At 39.2% G+C, this 22325-nt stretch overlaps 1 protein-coding gene across 1 annotated transcript in view; it reads right to left on the minus strand.

Annotated features, from left to right (window-relative positions):
* LOC136866944 (oocyte zinc finger protein XlCOF6) overlaps positions 1 to 17635 on the minus strand; it is a 54041-nt gene extending 36406 nt beyond the window's left edge. The window contains exons 1-2 of the mRNA XM_067144033.2: positions 17361 to 17635; positions 13757 to 13883 (exon numbers count right to left, since the gene is read on the minus strand). Of these exons, the coding sequence (XP_067000134.2) occupies positions 13757 to 13822 (66 nt within the window). The 5' untranslated portion in view covers positions 13823 to 13883; positions 17361 to 17635. The remainder of the gene's footprint in view (positions 1 to 13756; positions 13884 to 17360) is intronic.
* Between the last annotated feature and the right edge of the window lie 4690 nt (positions 17636 to 22325).

Below are 22325 nucleotides of genomic sequence, written 5' to 3' on the forward strand. Positions count from 1 at the left end.
TCAAGTATAAAAATACTGGTGGGCAACAAAACATTGGAAAGTGTTAAAGATTTTAAATGTCTCGGAAGCAAAATTAGCAAAGATGGAAGAAGCAAGAAGGAAATCAAAAGTAGAATTTTACAAGCCAAATTAGCATTTCACAAAAAGAAATATTTATTCACTACAAATTTCATTAATCTTCAAACAAGAAAAAAGATTATTGAAAGCATATGTTTGGAGTATTGCCCTTTATCCCTTTCAGACCTGAAAGAAAACTGCCTGTGTGAATTTTTGTTTGTACGTCAAAAACGGACTAAAATGCTCTTAAATACATATATTTTTAGTTTATTCTACAAAATAAAAATTAACATCTGAAAAAGAGCACCCGCACAATTGTGCGTGTCAGGACTTACTTCACTACTTACAAAAAAGAAAAATAACCCCAAAGCATGTGAATATACATATGTACATGATCAAATGTTCTATTTTGCAGTGGGGAATAATTTAAAACAATTAAATCTTCGTTCAAACACAAGTAAACGTTACATTTTCTACATTGAGGAAGAGTTTTGCTATTACTGCCCTTTTGGCAGCAGCAGCTTGTCGTCAGATCTGAAAGAAGTCTGGAGGTGTCAAAACGTCACAAACTTACTAAAATGCTCTCAAATACATGTTTTTACAGTTTATTTTACAAAATAAGAACTATCGGCTGAAAAAGAGAGCCTACACAATTGTGCGTGTCAGGACTTCATTCACTACTTGCAAAAAATAAAAAATTAAAAAATTCAACTCAGTACATGTGAATATGTACATGTACATGATCAAATGTTTTATTTTACAGTGTGGAACGATTTTAAAAAGTTAAAATCTTATACATTACACTTCTCATGTAGAGTACGAGATTTCTTTCTCAGTCCTTTTTGCGACAGCAACCAGCACTCCTGCAGGCATTGGCTGTAAGGAAACCTAGCCCGCACATATGTGTGTATCAACATTCAAAACCTCATGGTATTACGTACGATGTTGAAAGTTCACAATTTACGTTTTCTACACAATCTACACACTTCATAGATTATATTCTGATATTCAGTAAAGCTTCTAGATTAATATGCATGCAATAAATAAATACTTACTTTAGGCATTACTGCTTCCCGCCATATTGCTAATGAACTGTATTTTTAAACTCTTCTTCCTTCCCCCTGGTGGTCAAATACTAAATGAAAACAGCTGAAGTACATGCTACGTGTCCCGCACAAGCACTGCAGTCCGGTCTAGCGCCAAGAAAACGTCAAATAAGCTCAGACATAAATAAAATATGAACCCGCACAATTGTGCGTACACGGTCTGAAAGGGTTATGGTTGCAAAACGTGGACAGTTGGGGAAAAAAAAAACAAAAAACGGAGGTTAAATTCTTTTGAACAATGGTGTTATAAAATAATGCTAAAGATTTGCTGGACAGAAAAAATAATGAATGCTGAAGTGTTTAAGGAGGTGGAGGAAAATTATAAGGAGGAGGAGGACTAGACTGACCCTGTTGAAAACAATATTGGAGGGACCATGCCCACAATATGTACAGCAAATCATGTCTGATGTAGGATGCAGAGGAAAGCTATGAATAGAGCCGACTGTGGAACTGCTGCAGACCATTCCATGGATTGAATATTTAAGAAGAAGATTACAGATGGAAATTAAAATTTGGAAGTAATAAAGGAAATAATAAGAGCTGGTAATCAAAGCTATTTTAGTACAATAAAAATGTTTAAGTCAAGAACAATCTCCCAAGAGTCCAAAAGGGTTATATATAGGGCAGTAATTAGACCAGTAGTAACATATGGATGTGATACATGGGTGTTGACAAAAAGGAGTGAAGATATTTTAAATAGATGGGAAAGGGAAGTGCTCAGGAAAATTTATGGTCCAGTGTGTGAGAATGGAGAGCGGAGAATACGAAATATTAAGGAAGTGTATAACTTATATGGGGAACCAACAATTGTTGCAGAAAACAAAAGGAGTACAATTAAATGGATTGGACATGTAGAATGAATGAGTGAAGATAGGCAGATTTGCCAAGTGTTCAAGGAAAGACCGAATGGGAGGAGGCTACCTGGATAACCAAAGAGATGGCAGAAGGATGTGGAGAAGGATCTTTGAGGCCTCGGAATCAAATCCTGGAGGAGTAGAGCACAGGATAGAGAAGATTGGTGGTATGTGGTGTACCAGGCAAGGTCCTCCAAGGACTAGTGCCACGGGGGAAAAAAGGGGAAAAGTTTGAAATAAATTGAATGTTTCTGTATTGGTTCTTGCTCATCCCCAGATGCACCAACATCTTGTCACTATGCTTGCTCCATGTTTGATTTTCTACATCCATACATCAAGAAATACGCAAGATATAAACAAGGTCATGTTCTTACGCCAAGTTGAGGCAGGGGAGGAACATAAATACAGTAAAATTAAGAGAAATGATAGAAAGAAGAGAATCAAGAAAGAGATGAAAAGGGAAGAATGGAGAAAACTGAGGTTATTGGTAAGGGGGAAGGAAGGATGCAAAGAAGAGAAGGTTAAGGACACAGCAGTTAAAGTGGAAATAAGAAATAATGAAGTAACAGTTGCACATAGATTATGATTATTCAACAAATAAGAGTAAACATTCTAGTAATGACGAGACTATGAATTTGAAAAACTGAAGTATGCTAAAGACTGTGAAGGTCAGGAAAAATAATTATCTTCATAGCTGGCAACCATGTACTGTTCAACTGACAGCCAGTGTCTCTGTTAAAAATGTGTCTACATCTATATATATCACCTCCTTTTATAAAATAGTTCACCTTTATTTTGTTAATTACAGAATTCGACATTTAATTATATGATTTCAACATCAGAGAAAGAATGAGAATAAATAAAAACAATGGAAGTAAACATACTTAGAAACAGGTTCCAAGAAGGACATTCCTGGAATAATTAATGAACAAGGGGAGTATGTATGCGAGGATCTTCAAAAGGCAGAAGTATTCAGTCAGCAGTATGTAAAGATTGTTGGTTACAAGGATAATGTCCAGATAGAGGAGGTGACTAATACTAAAGAAGTATTAAAATTTACCTATGACAGCAATGACATTTACAGTACGATACAAAAGTTGAAAACTAGAAAAGCAGCTGGAATTGATAAGATTTCTGGGGATATACTAAAGACAATGGGTTGGGATATAGTACCATATCTGAAGTACTTGTTTGATTATTGTTTGCATGAAGGAACTTTACCAAATGAATGGATAGTTGCTATAGTAGCCCCTGTATATAAAGGAAAGGGTGATAGACATAAAGCTGAAAATTACAGGCCAGTCAGTTTGACATGGATTGTATGTTAGCCCCTGTATATAAAGGAAAGAGTGATAGACATAAAGCTGAAAATTACAGGCCAGTCAGTTTGACATGGATTGTATGTAAGCTTTAGGAAAGCATTCCTTCTGACTATATAAGACATGTTTGAAAAATTAATAACTGGTTTGATAGAAGGCAGTTTGGGTTTAGGAAAGGTTATTCCACTGAAGCCCAACTTGTAGGATAACAGCAATATATAGCAGATATCCTGGATTCAAGAGGCCAATTGGACTGTATCGCGTTTGACCTGTCTAAGGCATTTGATAGGGTAGATGATGGGAGACTACTGACAAAAATGAGTGCGATTATACTTGACAAAAGAGTGACTGAATGTGTGGCTCTGTTTCTAGAAAATAGAACTCAGAGAATTAGAGTAGGTGAAGCTTTATCTGTCCGTGTAGAAATTAAGAGGGGAATTCAAGGCAGTATTATTGGACCTTTATGTTTTCTTATAAATATCAATGATATGTGTAAAGAAGTGGAATCAGAGATAAGGCTTTTCGCAGATGATGTTATTCTGTACAGAGTAATAAATAAGTTACAAGATTGTGAGCAACTGCAAAATGACCTCGATAAAGTTGTGAAAAGGACAGTAAACAATGGTATGATGATAAACGGGGATAAAAGTCAGGTTGTGAGTTTCACAAATAAGGAAAAGTCCTCTCAGTTTTAATTACTGCATTGATGGGGTTGAAGTTCCCTTTGGGGATCATTGTAAATACCTAGGTATTAATATAAGGAAAGATCTTCATTGGGGTAATAATATAAATATGATTGTAAATAAAGGGTACAGATTACTGCATATGGTTATGAGAGTATGTAGGGGTTGTAGTAAGGATGTAACGGGGAGAGCTTATTTGTCTCTGGTGGGACCCCAACTAGAGTATGGTTCCAGTGTATGGGACCCTTACCAGGATTACTTGATTCAGGAACTGGAAAAATCCAAAGAAATGCAGCTCGATTTGTTCTGGGCGATTTCCAACAAAAGAGTAGCGTTACAAAAATGTTGCACAGTTTGGGCTGGAAAGACTTGGGAGAAAGGAGACGAGCTGCTCGACTAAGTGGTATGTGATCACAAAGTTATACAAGGAGTAATTTTAATACCACCTATTCAATACAAAATTATTCCACTATAGTGTGGTTAAATGCACATGGAAATTATCAGAAATTTGAAGGGTACATGTTTCACCCACTATTTATTGAGCATCATCAGCCACAAACAATCTTAAAACACATATGGTCTAACGAGTCATAAAAACTTACTTAAAAAGTATTGCTGAATATTTACAAGTGTTAATACTGTGGATGCAAACTGTTTGCAGTACAAATATATTGATTAAAACAAAACTTATACTAAAATTACTTTGAAAAATTGGTATGTTCGTCTAAAAGTACTAGTCATACATAGTTTTTTTTTTTAAAATCATGTCTGGCACTGAAATGGATCCTCTTGATGAGAAACTTGAGCAACATATTACATTAGGAAAATAGATGTCAAAAATAAGGCGTCAACAGGATAAGAACAAGACGGTTAAAAGATACACCTTGTATAACTAAAATGCTGTCCGCCTTCATAGCGTAACTTTACAACAAAAGGAAAATGAAGGTGAAACATATTAAGGTGTGTGCTGGAAGGTTGGCAGCTGTCCTACACAGGTCTGATGACAATTAAGTTTTAAGGAGCTAAGCATTTTAGTAAAAAAAGTAAACTCGTGTCCTCATCCCGAGGTGGTGCAGCTCTTTTCAGGCACACCCGCATTGGAGGTGAGCTGCATGTACCATATCAAACACATACCAACCCTCCTGCCATTCTTAAATTTTTGGCAGTACCGGGAATCAAACCCGGGCCCCCGAGGATGGCAGCTAATAACACTAACCGTTACACTACGGAGGCGGACAGCATTTTAGTTACACAAGGTGTATCTTTTAACCGTCTTGTTCTTATCTTGTTGACGCCTTATTTTTGACATCTATTTTCCTAATGTAATATGTTGCTCAAGTTTCTCATCAAGAGGATCCATTTCAGTGCCAGACGTGATTATTTAAAAACTATGTATGACTAGTACTTTTAGACAAACATACCAATTTTTCTAAGTAATTTTAGTATAAGTTTTGTTTTAATCAATATATTTGTACTGCAAACAGTTTGCAACCACAGTATTAACACTTGTAAATATTCACCAATACTTTTTAAGTAAGTTTTTATGACTCCTTAGACCATATGTGTTTTAAGATTGTTTGTGGCTGATGATGCCCAATAAATAGTGGGCAAAACATGTACCCTTCAAATTTCTGATAATTTCCATGTGCATTTAACCACACTATAGTGGAATAAATTTGTATTGAATAGGTGGTATTAAAATTACTCCTTGTATAACTTTGTGATCAGCTATTTTTCAATACGGAATAATTACGAGAATAATGGTTTGTAAGTGGTAAGTTACGAGGTGTCAGTGGAGAGATGGCATGGGAGGACATCAGTAGACAAAAGTTTGGATGGTGTCTTTAAAAGTAGGAAAGATCACAATATGAAGATAAAGTTGGAATTCAAGAGGACAAATTGGGACAAATATTCGTTTATAGGAAGGGGAGTTAGGGTTTGGAATAAGTTATCAAGGGAGATGTTCAATAAATTTCCAATTTCTTTGCAATCATTTAAGAAAAGGCTAGGAAACAACAGATAGAGAATCTGCCACCTCGGCGACTGCCCTAAATGCAGATCAGTAGTGATTGATTGATTATTACTATAGAACTAGTTCAAGAACTTGTCGTACATGCTTTCTACATTTACTATTATATTTATCTCCACATAAAAATACTATAACTTAAATACAATGATAAATAACAAATATAAAAATATGCAATAAAGCAAAGGTAGATTAGAGAAAGGTATTCTGTGTAATAAGTCAGTGATGTGGCACTGTGATGTTATAACCCCACTAACAAGACTAAACACCATAAGCATCTCACCTTCTTCACTTTACAGCAAAAGGAAAATGAAGGTGAAGCATATTAAGGTGTGTGCTGGAAGGTTGGCAGCTGTCCTACACAGGTCTGATGACAATCAAGTTTTAAGGAGCTAAGCATTTTAGTTAAAAAAAGTAAACTCGTGTCCTCATCCCGAGGTGGTGCAGCTCTTTTCAGGCACACCCGCATTGGAGGTGAGCTGCATGTACCATTTCAACCGCATACCAACCCTCCTGCCATTCTTAAATTTTTGGCAGTACTGGGAATCAAACCCAGGCTCCCAAGAACAGCAGCTAATAACACTAACCTTTACACTATGGAGGCGGACAGGATTTTAGTTACACAAGGTGTATATAAAAAATACACTGAATGAACCGATATTGCAATGGCAACATGTGGTGGCACTGCAGACATGAACCTCTGAATAGAGAGAATTCTGGAGAAGTGCACTGAAGCATTTAACATATGGACCTGAAGCAGGTTAGTCTTCTGACACCAGTCAAACATAGTGCATGTGACGACTCGTGTCACAGTGCAATGGAAAAAGTATAAAAATAAAGTTCTGTAGCAAATCGGGAGTAGAACGTACAGCCAGCGACTCAACGCCGAGTGTTGGGCGGCGGGAAATAACCTGACACCCTAAAGGAGCCAACGGCTTATGGCGGAGGAGCTCCCTTAGGAGGGTGATGGTCCCTTTGTGGAGGAAATGCCACTAGAATCCATCAGGTAGTGTCTGTACTTCATGTTAGGAGCGGCTACCAACAGCGTCTGTTCTCCATGTTAGGGGTGGCTGAGCCTACACCAGTGAAGGCAAGGGGAAACCACACTGGTATAAATTCCCAGGAAATCACTATGGCGAGGAATCAGAAAGAAACGGCCCCTAGTCCCGGGCAGCCCTTAAATGGGCGAGGGGTGCTAAGAATCTCCCGGCTCAAATTAGTGAATTCCGCAATAAGAATGGGGACTTGGAACGTCAGAAGTCTCTATGCAGCTGGCAAGCTTGACAATCTTATCAAGGAAATGGTTAGATTACCGGGCGAGTTGGCCGTGCGCGTAGAGGCGCGCGGCTGTGAGCTTGCATCCGGGAGATAGTAGGTTCGAATCCCACTATCGGCAGCCCTGAAGATGGTTTTCCATGGTTTCCCATTTTCACACCAGGCAAATGCTGGGGCTGTACCTTAATTAAGGCCACAGCCACTTCCTTCCAACTCCTAGGCCTTTCCTATCCCATCGTCGCCATAAGACCTATCTGTGTCGGTGCGACGTAAAGCCCCTAGCAAAAAAAAAAAGTTAGATTAAGAACACCATTAATGGGAATTAGTGAAGTTCGCTGGCCGGGTGCAGGTAAATGTCATCGTGATGATGGTACATTCTATTACTCTGGTAGCGAAGATAATGATAAAGATCATAGAAATGGAGTCGGAATCTTTATAAATTCTGAACTTACGAAGTATGTCAGCAACTTTGTACCAGTCTCTGATCGAATCATGTTATTACAGCTTTCATGCTCACCTTTTAATGTAAACATCTTGCAGATATATGCACCAACAGCGGACAAAAAGTACGATGACGAAGTAGAAACATTCTATGAACAACTTGGAACTATTCTTAAAGACCTGAAGAAGGATGAAATAACTGTCATAATGGGTGATTTCAATGCAAAAATTGGTCAAGGGCGTCGTTCCGACTTGGTAGGCGAATTTGGGCTTGGTAAATGCAATGACCGGGGAGAAAAGCTGTACGAATTTTGTGTAGAACATCAAATGGTTCTCACCAATACATGGTTCAAACTTCCAAAATGTCGTTTATACACATGGAAAGCTCCTAAAGATGATCCTCAGAATCCTGACTCAACAAGGAACCAAATTGATTACATTCTGATAAATAAGCATTTCAGAAATTCCATCAAAAGAGTCGCAGCATATCCAGGTGCAGATATTTCCTTGGATCATAATCCATTGATAGCTAACGTAAGAGTTCGTCCGAAAATCATGAAGAATAAGCCTAGAAGAAAGGTACTAAATACACCTAATCTGCAAAATTGTGAAGCTCGGCAGAAAATTGCTCAGTATTTGAATAGGCATTTAAAAGAAATCAATACCAATAACTGTGAAACAGCAAATGATTTGTGGAATCAGTTTAAAAGTCGGGTAGAGATACTTCTTCAAAACAAAGATCAAAAGATACATCCAATGAAGAAAAAGAAATGGATGACAGATGATATTCTTGAACTAATGGAACAACGAAGATTAGTAAAAAATGATGCAGAGGAATACAAAAAATTACAACGCCACATAAGGAAAGAAATACGTGCTGCGAAAGAGAACTGGATGAAAGAACAATGTGTGGAAATGGAAATCTTTCAGTCTAAACATGATCTGTTCAATATACATCGAAAATTAAAGGAAATAGCTGGTATGTACAGAAAACGTAACCTTTCTGTACTGGTTGATGCTAAAAACAGGCCTATTATTAATCAAGAAGAAGTTTTAAATACTTGGGAAAATTATCTGATGGAACTTTTCTGTGATCAGAGGGGTGAGGAAACTAACCAACGAGCTAATTGTGAAGGCCCTGACATTCTTAAATCAGAAGTGTTATATGCTGTGAAAGTTTCAAAAAGCAAGAAATCACCAGGTCCAGATAACATCCCTGTAGAACTTCTTAAAATGATTGACGAAGACAATATCCAATTCTTGGTAAAGTTGTTCAATACTATATATAATACTGGAGACATCCCATCTGACTGGCTGTTATCTACATTCATCACGTTGCCAAAGAAGCAAAAGGCATGTAAGTGTAATGATTATAGGCTAATAAGCCTCATGAGCCACACACTTAAAGTATTCCTTCGTGTAATACGTAACAGAATCAAGACTAAGTGTGAACAAGACCTCGACGAAACACAGTTTGGGTTCAGAAATTCGTTTGGTACAAGGGAAGCATCGTTTGCGCTAAATATCCTAATTCAGAACAGTCTAGATCAGGGATGGCGAACCTTTTCCAACTAGTGTGTCATTTTAAGTCTGGTTTATTATTCTCAACTGTTGACTGTGCCACTTGTTATTTTCCTTTAAGGAATGCCTACAACCTACAACACCCCTCCCACCCCGCAAGTTCCTTTCCAAATTCACAATTATGTTTCATAATATGTTATTTATTTAATTTATTTACTGATTTATTTATATATTTATGTATTTATTTATTTATTTATTTATTTATTTATTTATTTATTTATTTTGTAAATACATTTGATTGCATCTTCCGTGGTCGTATTTTACAAATACTCAAAAAAATTAAATATGTAAGTTTTGAGAGTACATATTATTATTTGTAAATAAATAAATAAATAATAATTTCCCTTTGTAGCACACTTCGTCATTAAATATTGTTACCGAGCGAATTGGCCGCGCGGTTAGGAGCGCGCAGCTCTGAGCTTGCATCCGGTAGATAGTGCTTCCAGTCCCACTGTCGGCAGCCCCGAAGACGGTTTCCCGTGATTTCCCATTTTCGCACCAGATAAATGCTGAGGCTGTATCTCAATTAAGGTCACAGCGGTTTCCTTCCCACTCGGAAGCCTTTCCTATCCCATCGTCGCCATAAGATCCATCTGTGTCGGTGTGACATAAAATAATTTGTAAAAAGATAAATATTATTAGATATCCAAACACGAATATTGCCAATGGACTTCACTTCCTCCACAATTTAACTAATTTCCATCTCATCACATTTCCGCAAGGAAATCAGAAAGAACAGCTATCCTTGCTTTTAAGGTCACATCCATGCTTTCATCAAAACATACTGCATACATCTGAGAGTTATCCAAATTAGTTTTCAATTCCTGCGAAACTTCTTCACTCATTCTTATTATTCTATCCTTGACAGCAGTTCACTTGGCTGGCATTCCTTTCATTCTCTTGAGTATTTGTTGTTTGTTAGGGAAGTTTTCAAATAATGTGTCGGACATGGAAGTTTATTTCAAGAACTCACCGTCAGAAAGCGGTTTCCCATGCATGTTGTAGGCCTACTATGTAGCGAGACAGATGGAAACAGCCGCATTGATATTACGGTATTCCTCGGCCGAAAATATGATACAAAAGAACTAGTTTGTTTTGTGTAATGTTCGATATTTTGTGACACGAACTCTCTTCTTTCTTCATTTGGCATGGAACAAACATTTGAATCATTAGTCTCGAAATGGCGCTTTACATTAAATGTGAGGCGTACAATTGTTTTCGAACACAGGCAACATATCTTTCTAACAGTCTGAATTCCCTTGTCCACTGTTCTTGAAAAATCCAGTCACTACCTTTGTTAAGTTTCTGTTCTTTTCGGCACCGAAAACTTGTTTGCGAGGTCCGTATACAAAACCACCAGAAAACGACACTGTTATCTCAGTTGACTTTCGGACCTATCAGTGAAGCAGTGTTTCATATTGCACATCCGGATGGAACTAATATTTAGATTTTCGATATTTATTTCTTACACGTGAAACACTATATGGTATGTATTGTCTGAGGTACAAGACGTATATAAAACATTATTATGTTCATGTGGTGTGCCACCGAAATCGTGTTCGCGTGTCACCTTGTGACACGCGTGGCATAGGTTCGCCATCCCTGGTCTAGATCAACAGCAAGAAGTGTTTGCTTGTTTCATTGATTTTGAAAAGGCATTTGACCGAGTTCAACATCCAAAACTTGTAGAACTCCTAAAAGATATAGGAGTTGACAGCAAAGATATCCGCATTATTGAAAACCTTTACTGGAGACAAAAGGCCGTTGTCCGAATCGGAAATCAAACTACAAACGAGATAGCCATCCAAAGAGGAGTTAGACAAGGTTGTGTTTTGTCTCCATTGTTATTCAACCTTTACTCGGATAAAATTTTCAAAACAGCTTTAGAAAATCAACAATATGGAATAAAAGTAAATGGCGGCATAATTAACAACATAAGATATGCGGATGATACAGTCATCCTGTGTGACAATTTTGAAGGTCTCCAACTCCTGCTCAATAATATCAGTGCAGTAAGTGAGGACATGGGACTAAAAATAAATGTAAACAAGACCAAGTTCATGATCTTCAGCAGACGTGCCAATGCTGAGGCAATCTTACAACTAAACAACCGACAGATTGAGAGAGTAACCACTTTTAAATATCTGGGTGCCATTGTCACTGAACAACTTGATCCTGAGAAAGAAGTGAAACAGAGGATAGCAATAGCACGAAAAATATTTACAAAAATGAAATCTTTCTTTTGCAATGACTACTTAAATTTAAAACTCAGACAGAGGATGGTCAAATGCTATATATGGTCAGCCTTGCTATATGGTGTGGAAACATGGACTCTCAAGAATATATCAGTGAAACGCTTGGAAGCCTTTGAAATGTGGATCCACCGTAGGATGCTCAGGATTTTGCACGACTAACGAACCAAGAAGTACTCAGAAGGGCAAGAGCAAGTCGGGAACTCGTTCAAACAATAAAATTCCGGAAGATCTCTTACCTTGGCCACATCCTTAGAAATGACCGTTACCTCATCTTACAGCGGATGTACAAGGCAAAATACAGGGTCGAAGAGGTGTCGGGAGGAGGCAAACATCATGGCTTGGAAACATCAAAGAATGGACTGGAATTCACAGTGTTGAAAGACTTTTCCACCTAGCAAGAGATCGTTCTGCATTCGCCACAGTGATCGCCAACGTCAGGGGGAACTGATACGGTACTATGAAGAAGAAGAAGAAGCAAATCTGGAAAATCAGTGATGTAGACACACGTGATATGGTGCAAGCATACAGAACAGACACTGTAAGGAGAAAATGTGTTCACAACTTCTCCTGACACATTCAGAATGGACAGGAAACGTTTGTTGATGCGCGACATCCTGGTCAACAAGCTGAAGTACGGGAAACATTGAGCAAGTGTGACAGATGGTGGCACAAAATTGGCAGTACCGGGCGAGTTGGCCGTGCGTGTAGAGGCGCGCGGCTGTGAGCTTGCATCCGGGAGATAGTAGGTTCGAATCCCACTATCGGCAGCCCTGAAAATGGTTTTCCGTGGTTTCCCATTTTCACACCAGGCAAATGCTGGGGCTGTACCTTAATTAAGGCCACGGCCGCTTCCTTCCAACTCCTAGGCCTTTCCTATCCCATCGTCGCCATAAGACCTATCTGTGTCGGTGCGACGTAAAACCCCTAGCAAAAAAAAAAAAAAATTGGCAGCTGTCTCTGAGAAGGACATCAGAGGAATTAGGGATTAGCAAGGACAGAGTGAACACCATCATTCACAACAATCTGCGCAAGCGGAGAATCTGTTCTGCATTAGTGCCGCGCTCATTGACTGACGAGCAGAAGGCAACTGAGATGGAAACTGCTGGAGATTTCATTGATATGCGTGACTGTAGTGTTTGTACACAGATGTCCATAATCTTAGGGATCTTCAAGATCCACAGAAAAACATGGAACATGCTGAAAATGTGTGCAATAAAAGATACCCTGGCAGCAATTATAATAATAAGTATGTTATTATTTTTACATCCCACTACTTTTTCTGGTTTTCGGAGATGCTGAGGTGACAGAATTTTGTCCTGCAGGAGTTCTTTTACATGCCAGTAAATCTACCAACATGAGGCTGACAAATTTGAGCTTCAAATACCACCAGACTGGGCCAGGATCAAACCTGAAAAGTCGGGGTCAGAAAGCCAGTGCCTCACCGCCCGAGCCACTCAGCCTGGCAGCAACAATTTGACTCTTGACACTGTGTTACTGATATCAGGTATTCAGGAAAACTAGACATGGACAGTGTGTGGTGCCCCTACACCGGTGGCATACCAAAGGTGAATACAGGTATGAAAACCTTGCACAGCAATGCAGGATGCACAAAGGCTTCCCACACTCTGGATCAGGCAAGCTCACCGTTCCTGGATCCAAACATGATGGGCAAGACACCAAATCTGACAAGTTATGTGCTGCCTTTGTGTGAGGGAATGCATGTGGCGGGTTGCAGAGCATCTGTAGCACCTCTCAAAGCTTACGATACACAGTCTGCTGGGAGGTATGTTACCCAGAGGCTGCTGCGAGGTCTCTACCTCGCAAGTGTGGTGCTGGTTAGACATCTTCAGGCACCTGGGACAAGATAACGATATTGATGCTGGGTTGTAGCACGTGCCTATTTTTGCCATCTTGACAAGCAACCACTGGACTGCACGCCACACAGTCAGTTTACAGTGGACTGGGCTGAGTGCAGTAACAGGCAGAGCAAAGCAACATAATTAAAAATTCACTTTTTTATGCAGAAATTTTCCCTAAAACTAAGACTTCATTGTGGTGTTTTCATTGAGACTTTCTATATTGACAGTAACTGGACACACTTATTTTACTGCTAAGAGATTAATTCTAATCACTACAAAGTAACAAGAAATGACACTTACAAATGAAGTATGTGCTGTTCCTTCAAACCAGACTGGTTCCTCTTTGATTTCTACTTCCACATCCATTTCATACAGCAAACAATGTATTTAGTTACTGGGGTTGTAAATTATCTTCACAGACACTGCTCTGAAACATGAAACAGAAAATTTCTTGTTGATGTTGTATCAGTTCATAGAGAAAGCCAAAAAACAAGCCTGTATTCTTGATATCTTGATCGTAGCCACAGGCCCTCAAGTTCCACATGAAATACAAACCACAGAAACATGACTTTTCATTTCACAAACACAAAGCGCACAGCATTGGCTAGGGTCGAACTGCAGTCCCAGTGACTTCAGTACCTGTTAATACCCAGGTCTATATATTGGATTGATACAGCTCCCTTTGGCACTCACCGTGCCAAAATGTTCAGATCTACATAACTATAACATCCTACAGACATTCCAATCTGTTTGCTTCTTCCCATCATTCTTATCCCATAACACATACCTAGAAAACTAACTGAATATGTTTCATCAATCTGATTTTACTTAGGATGAATTTTCCCAGATTGTACCCTCCCATCAACTTGATTCACTATTTCTTCCTTTGTGACCTTATCTATCCATCAGACCTTCAAAAATGTCTGATAACATTACATCTCAGGGTTCAATTTTGCTTTCTAACTGTGGCAGTTCTTGTCTACGTTTCACTTACATACAATGCTGAGCTCAACATTTCATGTAAAACTAAACTTGAAGTTTTTCAATTTCTTGAGCACAAGATAAAAGTTTATAAAATATACAACACTTTTAGCAGCTCATTTCCTCTTCGTACATATACATACTGGTTTGCTGTACGAAGACCATTTTTCAGACATTCTTTCAGAAACCATAAGTCTAATACCTAAGTTACTGAAATAAGCACAAAGAAGTAACATATCAGGTCTCAGGTCATATGACATCCAAAGTAAAATCAATAAGATATGGCTAAAGAACAAAATAAAAGAATTATACAGAAAGAAATCCTTATTAAACTTGCAACCGTATAGAGTACACTTAAATGTAACTCATTTAACAACCCCATTGGAATGGAATTCCATCCAGCAGCATGCCATTGAGAAACTCGTCAATCAACAACTGAACATTTTTCACACAGTTCATAGGCAGTTCTTTGCAGCATTCTGAAATCCATAATTTCCCGTAAACATGTCCTTTTGCCTCTATAATTATCCATGTATTCTCACACAAACCCACCAACAATAACATTATGGCCGATATTTTCCCGTGTAACAAAAGCAATATCAATGTCATGATCACTACTTTCACTCGCAAATTCTATATCCTAGTCCTTGCTTAACGAAACTAAACTTTCCATATCATTTGGTAAAACATCGTTAATTTTTGAATTCTCAATCACAAGAAAACATTTAGCTGCCAAGATGTCACCAACAGAACTTGTTGGTTTTTCAGACGCAATATATCATATGTGATTGATAAAAACTCGATAGATATATGTAATAAATGAAAGATAGATGCTTCGTCTATAGATATATCTTGATACATTTGTAATAGTTCAAGAAATATTCACCAGATAGAAGCACAAATCAGAACCTGCTACGTGTGTGCAATGTATGTCACTCCATGACAGACAGCATTGGGGAGTCTGCATGCAGTGTATGACACTCAGTGTTGAGTGATTGAAACATATGAAATCACAATTGTTAACTAAGAAAATCCTTGATAAATAACACTATTAAATTAACAGAACAATACTGTATTATGATTGGAGATATGTCAGAATTGCACTGTACAAATCCCATTGAGCCTTTTATTGTTCAAAGCACTGGCCCAGGATCTCCCTACAAAAATCAAAGAGGGAGCACAAAATGTAAACATACTTATATACGCGGATGGGCACTAGCTGCTGCAAAACGGAATGGAGCTTATCACAAAATGGGCAGATGACAACGAGTTAAGGATGAATCTAAAGAAGACAGAAATAATGGTATTCAGTACAGAAGAATGCTTATCGAAAGGAGACTACATCTTATGTGGAGGATATACATTAATACCAAAAAACCACATCACATATCTAGGGATCACACAACAAGTCTCCTGGACGAACTTCCCAGTATACATAAAGAAGAGACTAGCTGCTGCACTTAGAAGCATAAGTGACACCAAACATCTACACAGAATGTCATTGGAGATGGCCATGAAACTTTTCTACATCAAAGTGCTACCAACGCTCACATACGGATTACAAGTAATATGGGAGTACCTATCACGTAAACGGCTACAAGAACTGGAAAGCATGAAACCAAGAAACCTTAAGAGGGTTCTAGGGGTATCTAAATGTGCCCGATTCCACTACTTATATGTTTTAGCCCAGGAAACCTTCTTGATAGACGATTAAAGACTGCAAATATTTTTACGGCAAACTCCGGCATACAAGGAACTGTTAAGATACCTAGGAGAGAAAAAGGACTCGATCGACGAAAGTTTTTACAGAACAGACACACTGATAAATAAGAATTGGATGAAAGAGGAATACGAGCTGAGACATTTGGTGACAGGCTTTGCAATATACAGCTTTCACCATTGTATCTGTGACAAAAAATCCCACCAGCGGGCCAGGCAGGAGTGTGTATGTGTACTGTGCAATGAATAGTGTGATACATATCACGAATGAAGTGCAAGAAAAGAACAGTTTCTCAGACTCAAATTTGCTCTGAACAAAGTTCTCTTTTAGTGAAATGTAATTTACCTGATGTATTTAATATGCAAATTTTGCACATTGTGCACAAGAAAATTTATTATTAAATACACATGGATTACAATTTAGAATAATCACCGAATAATATTTAATGTAGACAGCCTACTGATGGTAGAAAGTAAATGTATTTCTTGTCTATTATGAAAAAAATGTACTGAAAAATAACACTTTCCGCACTTTATTTCTTATGATGTAGGCCTACCCTATGGTGTTAAGTTCTTTATTACATCTAGAAAATCAGCAAATGGCAGTGATTCGAACTTAGCCATGAATACTTCTGCTTTTTGAAGATCCTCACATACACACTCCTCTTGTTCATTAATGATTCCTGGAACGTCCTTCTTGGATCCTGTTTCTGCCTTGAAGTACCTATACATACCTTTCCATTTTTCACTAAAATTTGTATGTCTGCCAATTATTCTTGCCATCATGTTATCCTTAGCTGACTTCTTTGCTGGATTCAATTTCCTAGTAAGTTTCTTCAATTTATCCTTACTTCCACAGCCATTTCTAACTCTACTTCTTTCCAATCTCCAACTCCTCCTCAGTCTCTTTATATTTCTGTTATAATAAGGTAGGCCTTTACAAATCCTTACCACCTTCAAAGGTACAAGCCTGTTTTAACATTCCTCAACAATTGCTTTAAACCCATCCCAGAGTCTGTTTACATTTTTATTTGTCGTTTTCCACCGATTATAGTAACTTTTTAAAAACTTCCTCATGGCTGCTTTATCAGCCATATAAACTGCCTTATAAACTTATATATAAACTTTTAACACCTTCCTTTCTATCATATTCATTTTTAACTACGAGAGAAACAGCTTCGTGATCACTAGTACCATCTATTACTTTGGTTTCTCAATAGAGCTCATCTGGTTTCACCAGCACCACGTCCAGTATATTCTTCCCTCTAGTTGGTTCCATCACTTTCTGAATCAGCTGTCCTTCCCATATTAACTTATTTGCCATTTGTTGGTCATGCTTAATGTCGTTCGCATTACCTTCCCAAATGGCATTTGGTAAATTGAGATCTCCCACTACAATCACATTTCTTCCCATACGGAAATAAGTTAGAAGCTGCGGATACAATTTAAAATGAATGAAATCGCAATTCTTAATTAAGAAAATCCTTCATAAATAACGCTATTAAATTAGCGGAACAATACTGTACAACGACTGACGATATGTCAGAATCGCACTGTACAAAACAATTGAATAGACATACCTCTCACTTCGAAACCAAAGCCGGATAGAATGAATAACATTTCCAACTAATTTATAACCATTGTAATATCCTTGCTTTATATGGATACATACGCGGTTTAATTCACCGATCTCCAGCTAACTTCTGTACACCAGAAAAGGAGAGAAAGAGTCCACTTCATTGAAAAAGATGGATCGTAGCCCTTATGTGAAAGTTTCGTTACTCTAAAATAACTGCCGAAGCACATCACAATTCTGGATTTAAAAAATACTCAATCATCGCTTAAACATTAGGATATTTATAAACAAATATAAAAGTAAATGTACCTCTAGGGGCGGTGGGTTGGTTCCTGGCAAGTTTATTGAATACATCTCTCTTCCACAGTCATTTTCAGGCGAGAATAGCAACATTTAAAAGTAACATTTTATGTAATAATCCTTGCGTACCCCTTTCTATATTTCTATCACGAGCTGTATTTAAATTACTGTATCGTATATAAATTAGAAAAATGTAGATGAATCACTCAACAGAATAAGCATACCGTAGGCTATTGATCTTCATTCGTGGTATCCTTCTTTACCAACCCACACTTGGGCCCGTAGCTGTTTTGAGTTTTTATTTCTTCTCTTCTTTCTTAATCTGTTTACCCTCCAGGGTTGGCTTTTCCCTCGGACTCAGCGAGGGATCCCACCTCTACCGCCTCAAGGGCAGTGTCCTGAAGCTTCAGACTTTGCGTTGGGGGATACAACTGGGGAGAATGACCAGTACCTCGCCCAGGCGGCCTCACCTGCTATGCTGAACAGGGGCCTTGTGGAGGGATGGGAAGATTGGAAGGGATAGACAAGGAAGAGGGAAGGAAGCGGCCGTGGCCTTACGTGAGGTACCATCCCGGCATTTGCCTGGAGGAGAAGTGGAAAACCACGGAAAACCACTTCCAGGATGGCTGAGGTGGGAATCGAACCCACCTCTACTCAGTTGACCTGCCGAGGCTGAGTGGACCCCGTTCCACTTTTCAAATTTCGTGGCAGAGCCGGGAATCGAACCCGGACCTCCGGGGGTGGCAGCTAATCACGCTAACCACTACACCATAGAGGCGGACTGAGTTTTTATTTACTGCCCGAAAATGAAACACGCCCAAAACACTGTCGGTGACAAGATTTGCAGTATTTTACTGCGGCATGGGAATAAGCGAGTTTCCACTTCTTACAGGAGTTGTCTTGTCTTGTCTTGGGAGTGGTATACCCAGCCACGTTCCATTAAATCAAGTATTTAAAAAAAGGAGATGGCATAGAACGAGGTAATAAAACGTAAGGAGAGAATATGTCATGTAACGATACATCTATTAATACAACACAGGAGAAACACAAGTTCACAAGGTACTAAGCTGCACGTCACAGCAATCGAAACTTGGCGACTTTCTACCAATCACATACAAGACAGGGTCAACACTTAAGAGGAATAGAAAGGGACCTAACCTACAGGAATATTATGGTAACCGAAAGAAAATTCGAGATAGCACAAAACTATATTCGTGGGAACAAGAGTCCACACTTCACTTAAATTATAACCCGTATAAGTTATGCCAAAGGATATAAGTATAGAGAAGGCGAGAAAAAAAAAAAAAACGGAATGAGATCGTATGATTGTGTAACGATATTATTTACCTACTGTGGGCGACTTATCCTTTACTGAAATGGAAGCTGCTGCTTGATTTAGGATTGCCAGAAGTTCATCACGCAACGTGATGAGCATTTTTGACCAATGTGGGTCGTCTTCAGCCGCTCGTACATATGCAGCAAGTTTGTCAGAAGCGACAGGAATGAGGTCCACAAACGAGGGCAAAGCCCGTGACTTGGCAGGCTGCGATGTCCCAGCCGACTCAACTGGTCTGGAAGGAATCGAAACTTTCTGCTCGGATACGGAGACTCTAGGAGCTGTTTGAGGTGGGATCACGGGAGGCATTTTAATCATTTCACGATAACGCTGAACATCATAACCGGGCGACCTATCCAGACGCGGGGGTGGAGATGAAACTACCGCCGTAAATTTACGTTTTCTGGGTAATTGAGGTTGAACAACCTGAGGAGCACTCGGGAGAGGAGGGAATTGTTGTAGAGATAAAAGTGGGCTGAATCTATTTTTGTTCGAATTTAAAAAAATAATTAGAGGAGAAAGACATGCCCTCGAAGGCCTGCTTTTTCCTCAGTTCCTGTTGTCTCTTATGTTCCGGACATTGCAGCGATCCGACTGAATGTTCCCATGAGCAATTGAGATATGGTTTGGTCAAGGTCTGACAATCGGTTGATTCATGCCCCTGGGCGCAATTAGCACATCTCGGGTGTTGAGCCCTACAGTTTTTTCTCGTGTGGCCATATCTTTGACATCGCCGGCAGATCGTTGGGGGAAAAACAAATGGTTCCACCGGCGTACGCACACGATAAATTGAAATGAAAGCCGGTAAGGTCTGACTTTGAAACGTTAGTTTAATGGTACCCGTCGGAAGATAAAGAACCTTGCCCTCCTGAACTGCACGACGTTTCATGCGCTGAGCTCCTACAATGGGGGTGGTCGATTCAGCTACCTGACATATTTCCTCCATGGACAAATCCTTATCGAACCCACGGATCACGCCAATCTTAAATAACGCTGCGGAAAGTATAAACGCTTTCAGGTGTTTTCCCTTTACGACCGGGTTGGTGAGGAATTGGTTAGCTTTATGTCTATTCTGGAATTCAATCTGTATCCTCTGGCGACCACGCCTAGCAATTTGAGTGACACCTTCAAATTTTCGATCATAAAAAATTTTCCCTAACGCCATGGGACGTATGCTACCCAAATTCTCACTGGCATCTAGGGCCTCCACGAAGACAAAATATGGACCTATATGGTTATCATCATAGAGCTGAGTTGCCGGTTTTAAGGAAAATAAATCAGCATTGATTGTTGAAGCATTTTTACTATTAGTTGGAGGGGGTGCAGGAATCACCAACGTTTTTTCCGTCGAGAACTCCCGACTATCCACTTCAATTGCTTCCTCCTCCATTCCCAGAACCCCAATCGACGCCGCCACGAGGTCGGGAGGGAGTTGGGAAGTTAAAACATAGAATAATCACAACCGCTCACCGCTCCCAAGGAAGCACCGAGAACAACACAAATGAACACGCACACCAAACTGAACCTACGCACGTACGACACTGTATAACGCTAGAGCCGCTCGTCACACGTCCACTCACCACGAGAACGTACGTGAGACTGCCAACATCTGATCTGTGTGGTGTGGCTGAGCGAGTAAATGTGTAAATGCCCTTACAGGAGTTTACTGTTCGCAATCCAGCTCCGTGGCTAGTGTCATGCACTAGTGATGGGTCGTTCATGAACGAACTGACTCTTTTGAACGACTCATTGGAGAGAGGTAGCTCTCTCTCATTGAGAGTCAACTCTTGTTAGAGCTAGCTCTCTCCTAGCAAGACCAACTACAACCTATCAGATCTTAATGCAGGATCCAAAATGGCGGAAACATTGGGCTCACTGTCTGCTGAGGAAAGCAGCTGGGCATTAATTACTAACTAATATATAATTAACGCCGATAACGTTCATAATATTCGTAAAGAAGAATTAGTACATTAAATATAAATCATGTTTCTATAGTTAGAAAATACGAAACGGTTTAAAATAGTATACCAAAATCGGAAAAGTATTCAACCAACTTACATAACCTACAATGCATACCAAACCAATGCCCACCACAATAGTGCAGGTCTATATGCCTACTAGTTCAGCGGGTGATAAAGAAATCGAAAGAATATATGAGGAGATAGAAGATTTAATTCAATATGTAAAAGGTGACGAGAATCTAATTGTGATGGGAGACTGGAATGCAGTGGTAGGCCAAGGAAGAGAAGGTAGTACAGTAGGGGAATTCGGATTGGGACAAAGGAACGAAAGAGGAAGTCGGCTGGTTGAATTCTGCACTGATCATAATTAGTCCTTGCCAATACTTGGTTCAAACACCACAAACGACGGCTGTATACGTGGACGAGACCTGGAGACACTGGAAGGTATCAAATAGACTTCATTATGATTAGGCAGAGATTCAGAAACCAGGTGTTGGATTGCAAAACTTTCCCAGGAGCAGACGTGGACTCTGACCACAACTTGTTGGTCATGAAATGCCATCTGAAGTTGAAGAAATTGAAGAAAGGAAAGAATGCAAAAAGATGGGATCTAGACAAGATGAAAGAAAAGAGTGTGAGAGATTGTTTCAAGGAACATGTTGCACAAGGACTAAATGAAAAGGCTGAAGGAAACACAATAGAGGAAGAGTGGAGAGTCATGAAAAATGAAGTCAGTAGGGCGGCTGAAGATATTTTAGGAAGGAAGAAAAGATCAACAAAGAATCAGTGGATAACTCAGGAGATACTAGACCTGATTGATGAACGACGAAAATACAAGAATGCTAGAAATGAAGAGGGCAGAAAAGAATACAGGCAATTAAAGAATCAAGTGGATAGAAAGTGCAAGGTAGCTAAGGAAGAATGGCTGAAGGAGAAGTGCAAGGATGTCGAAGACTGTATGGTCTTGGGGAAGGTAGATGCTGCATACAGGAAAAT

This window comes from Anabrus simplex, chromosome 3 (genome assembly GCF_040414725.1).
Source record: "Anabrus simplex isolate iqAnaSimp1 chromosome 3, ASM4041472v1, whole genome shotgun sequence".
In the NCBI taxonomy this organism is placed as follows: Eukaryota; Metazoa; Arthropoda; class Insecta; order Orthoptera; family Tettigoniidae; genus Anabrus; species Anabrus simplex.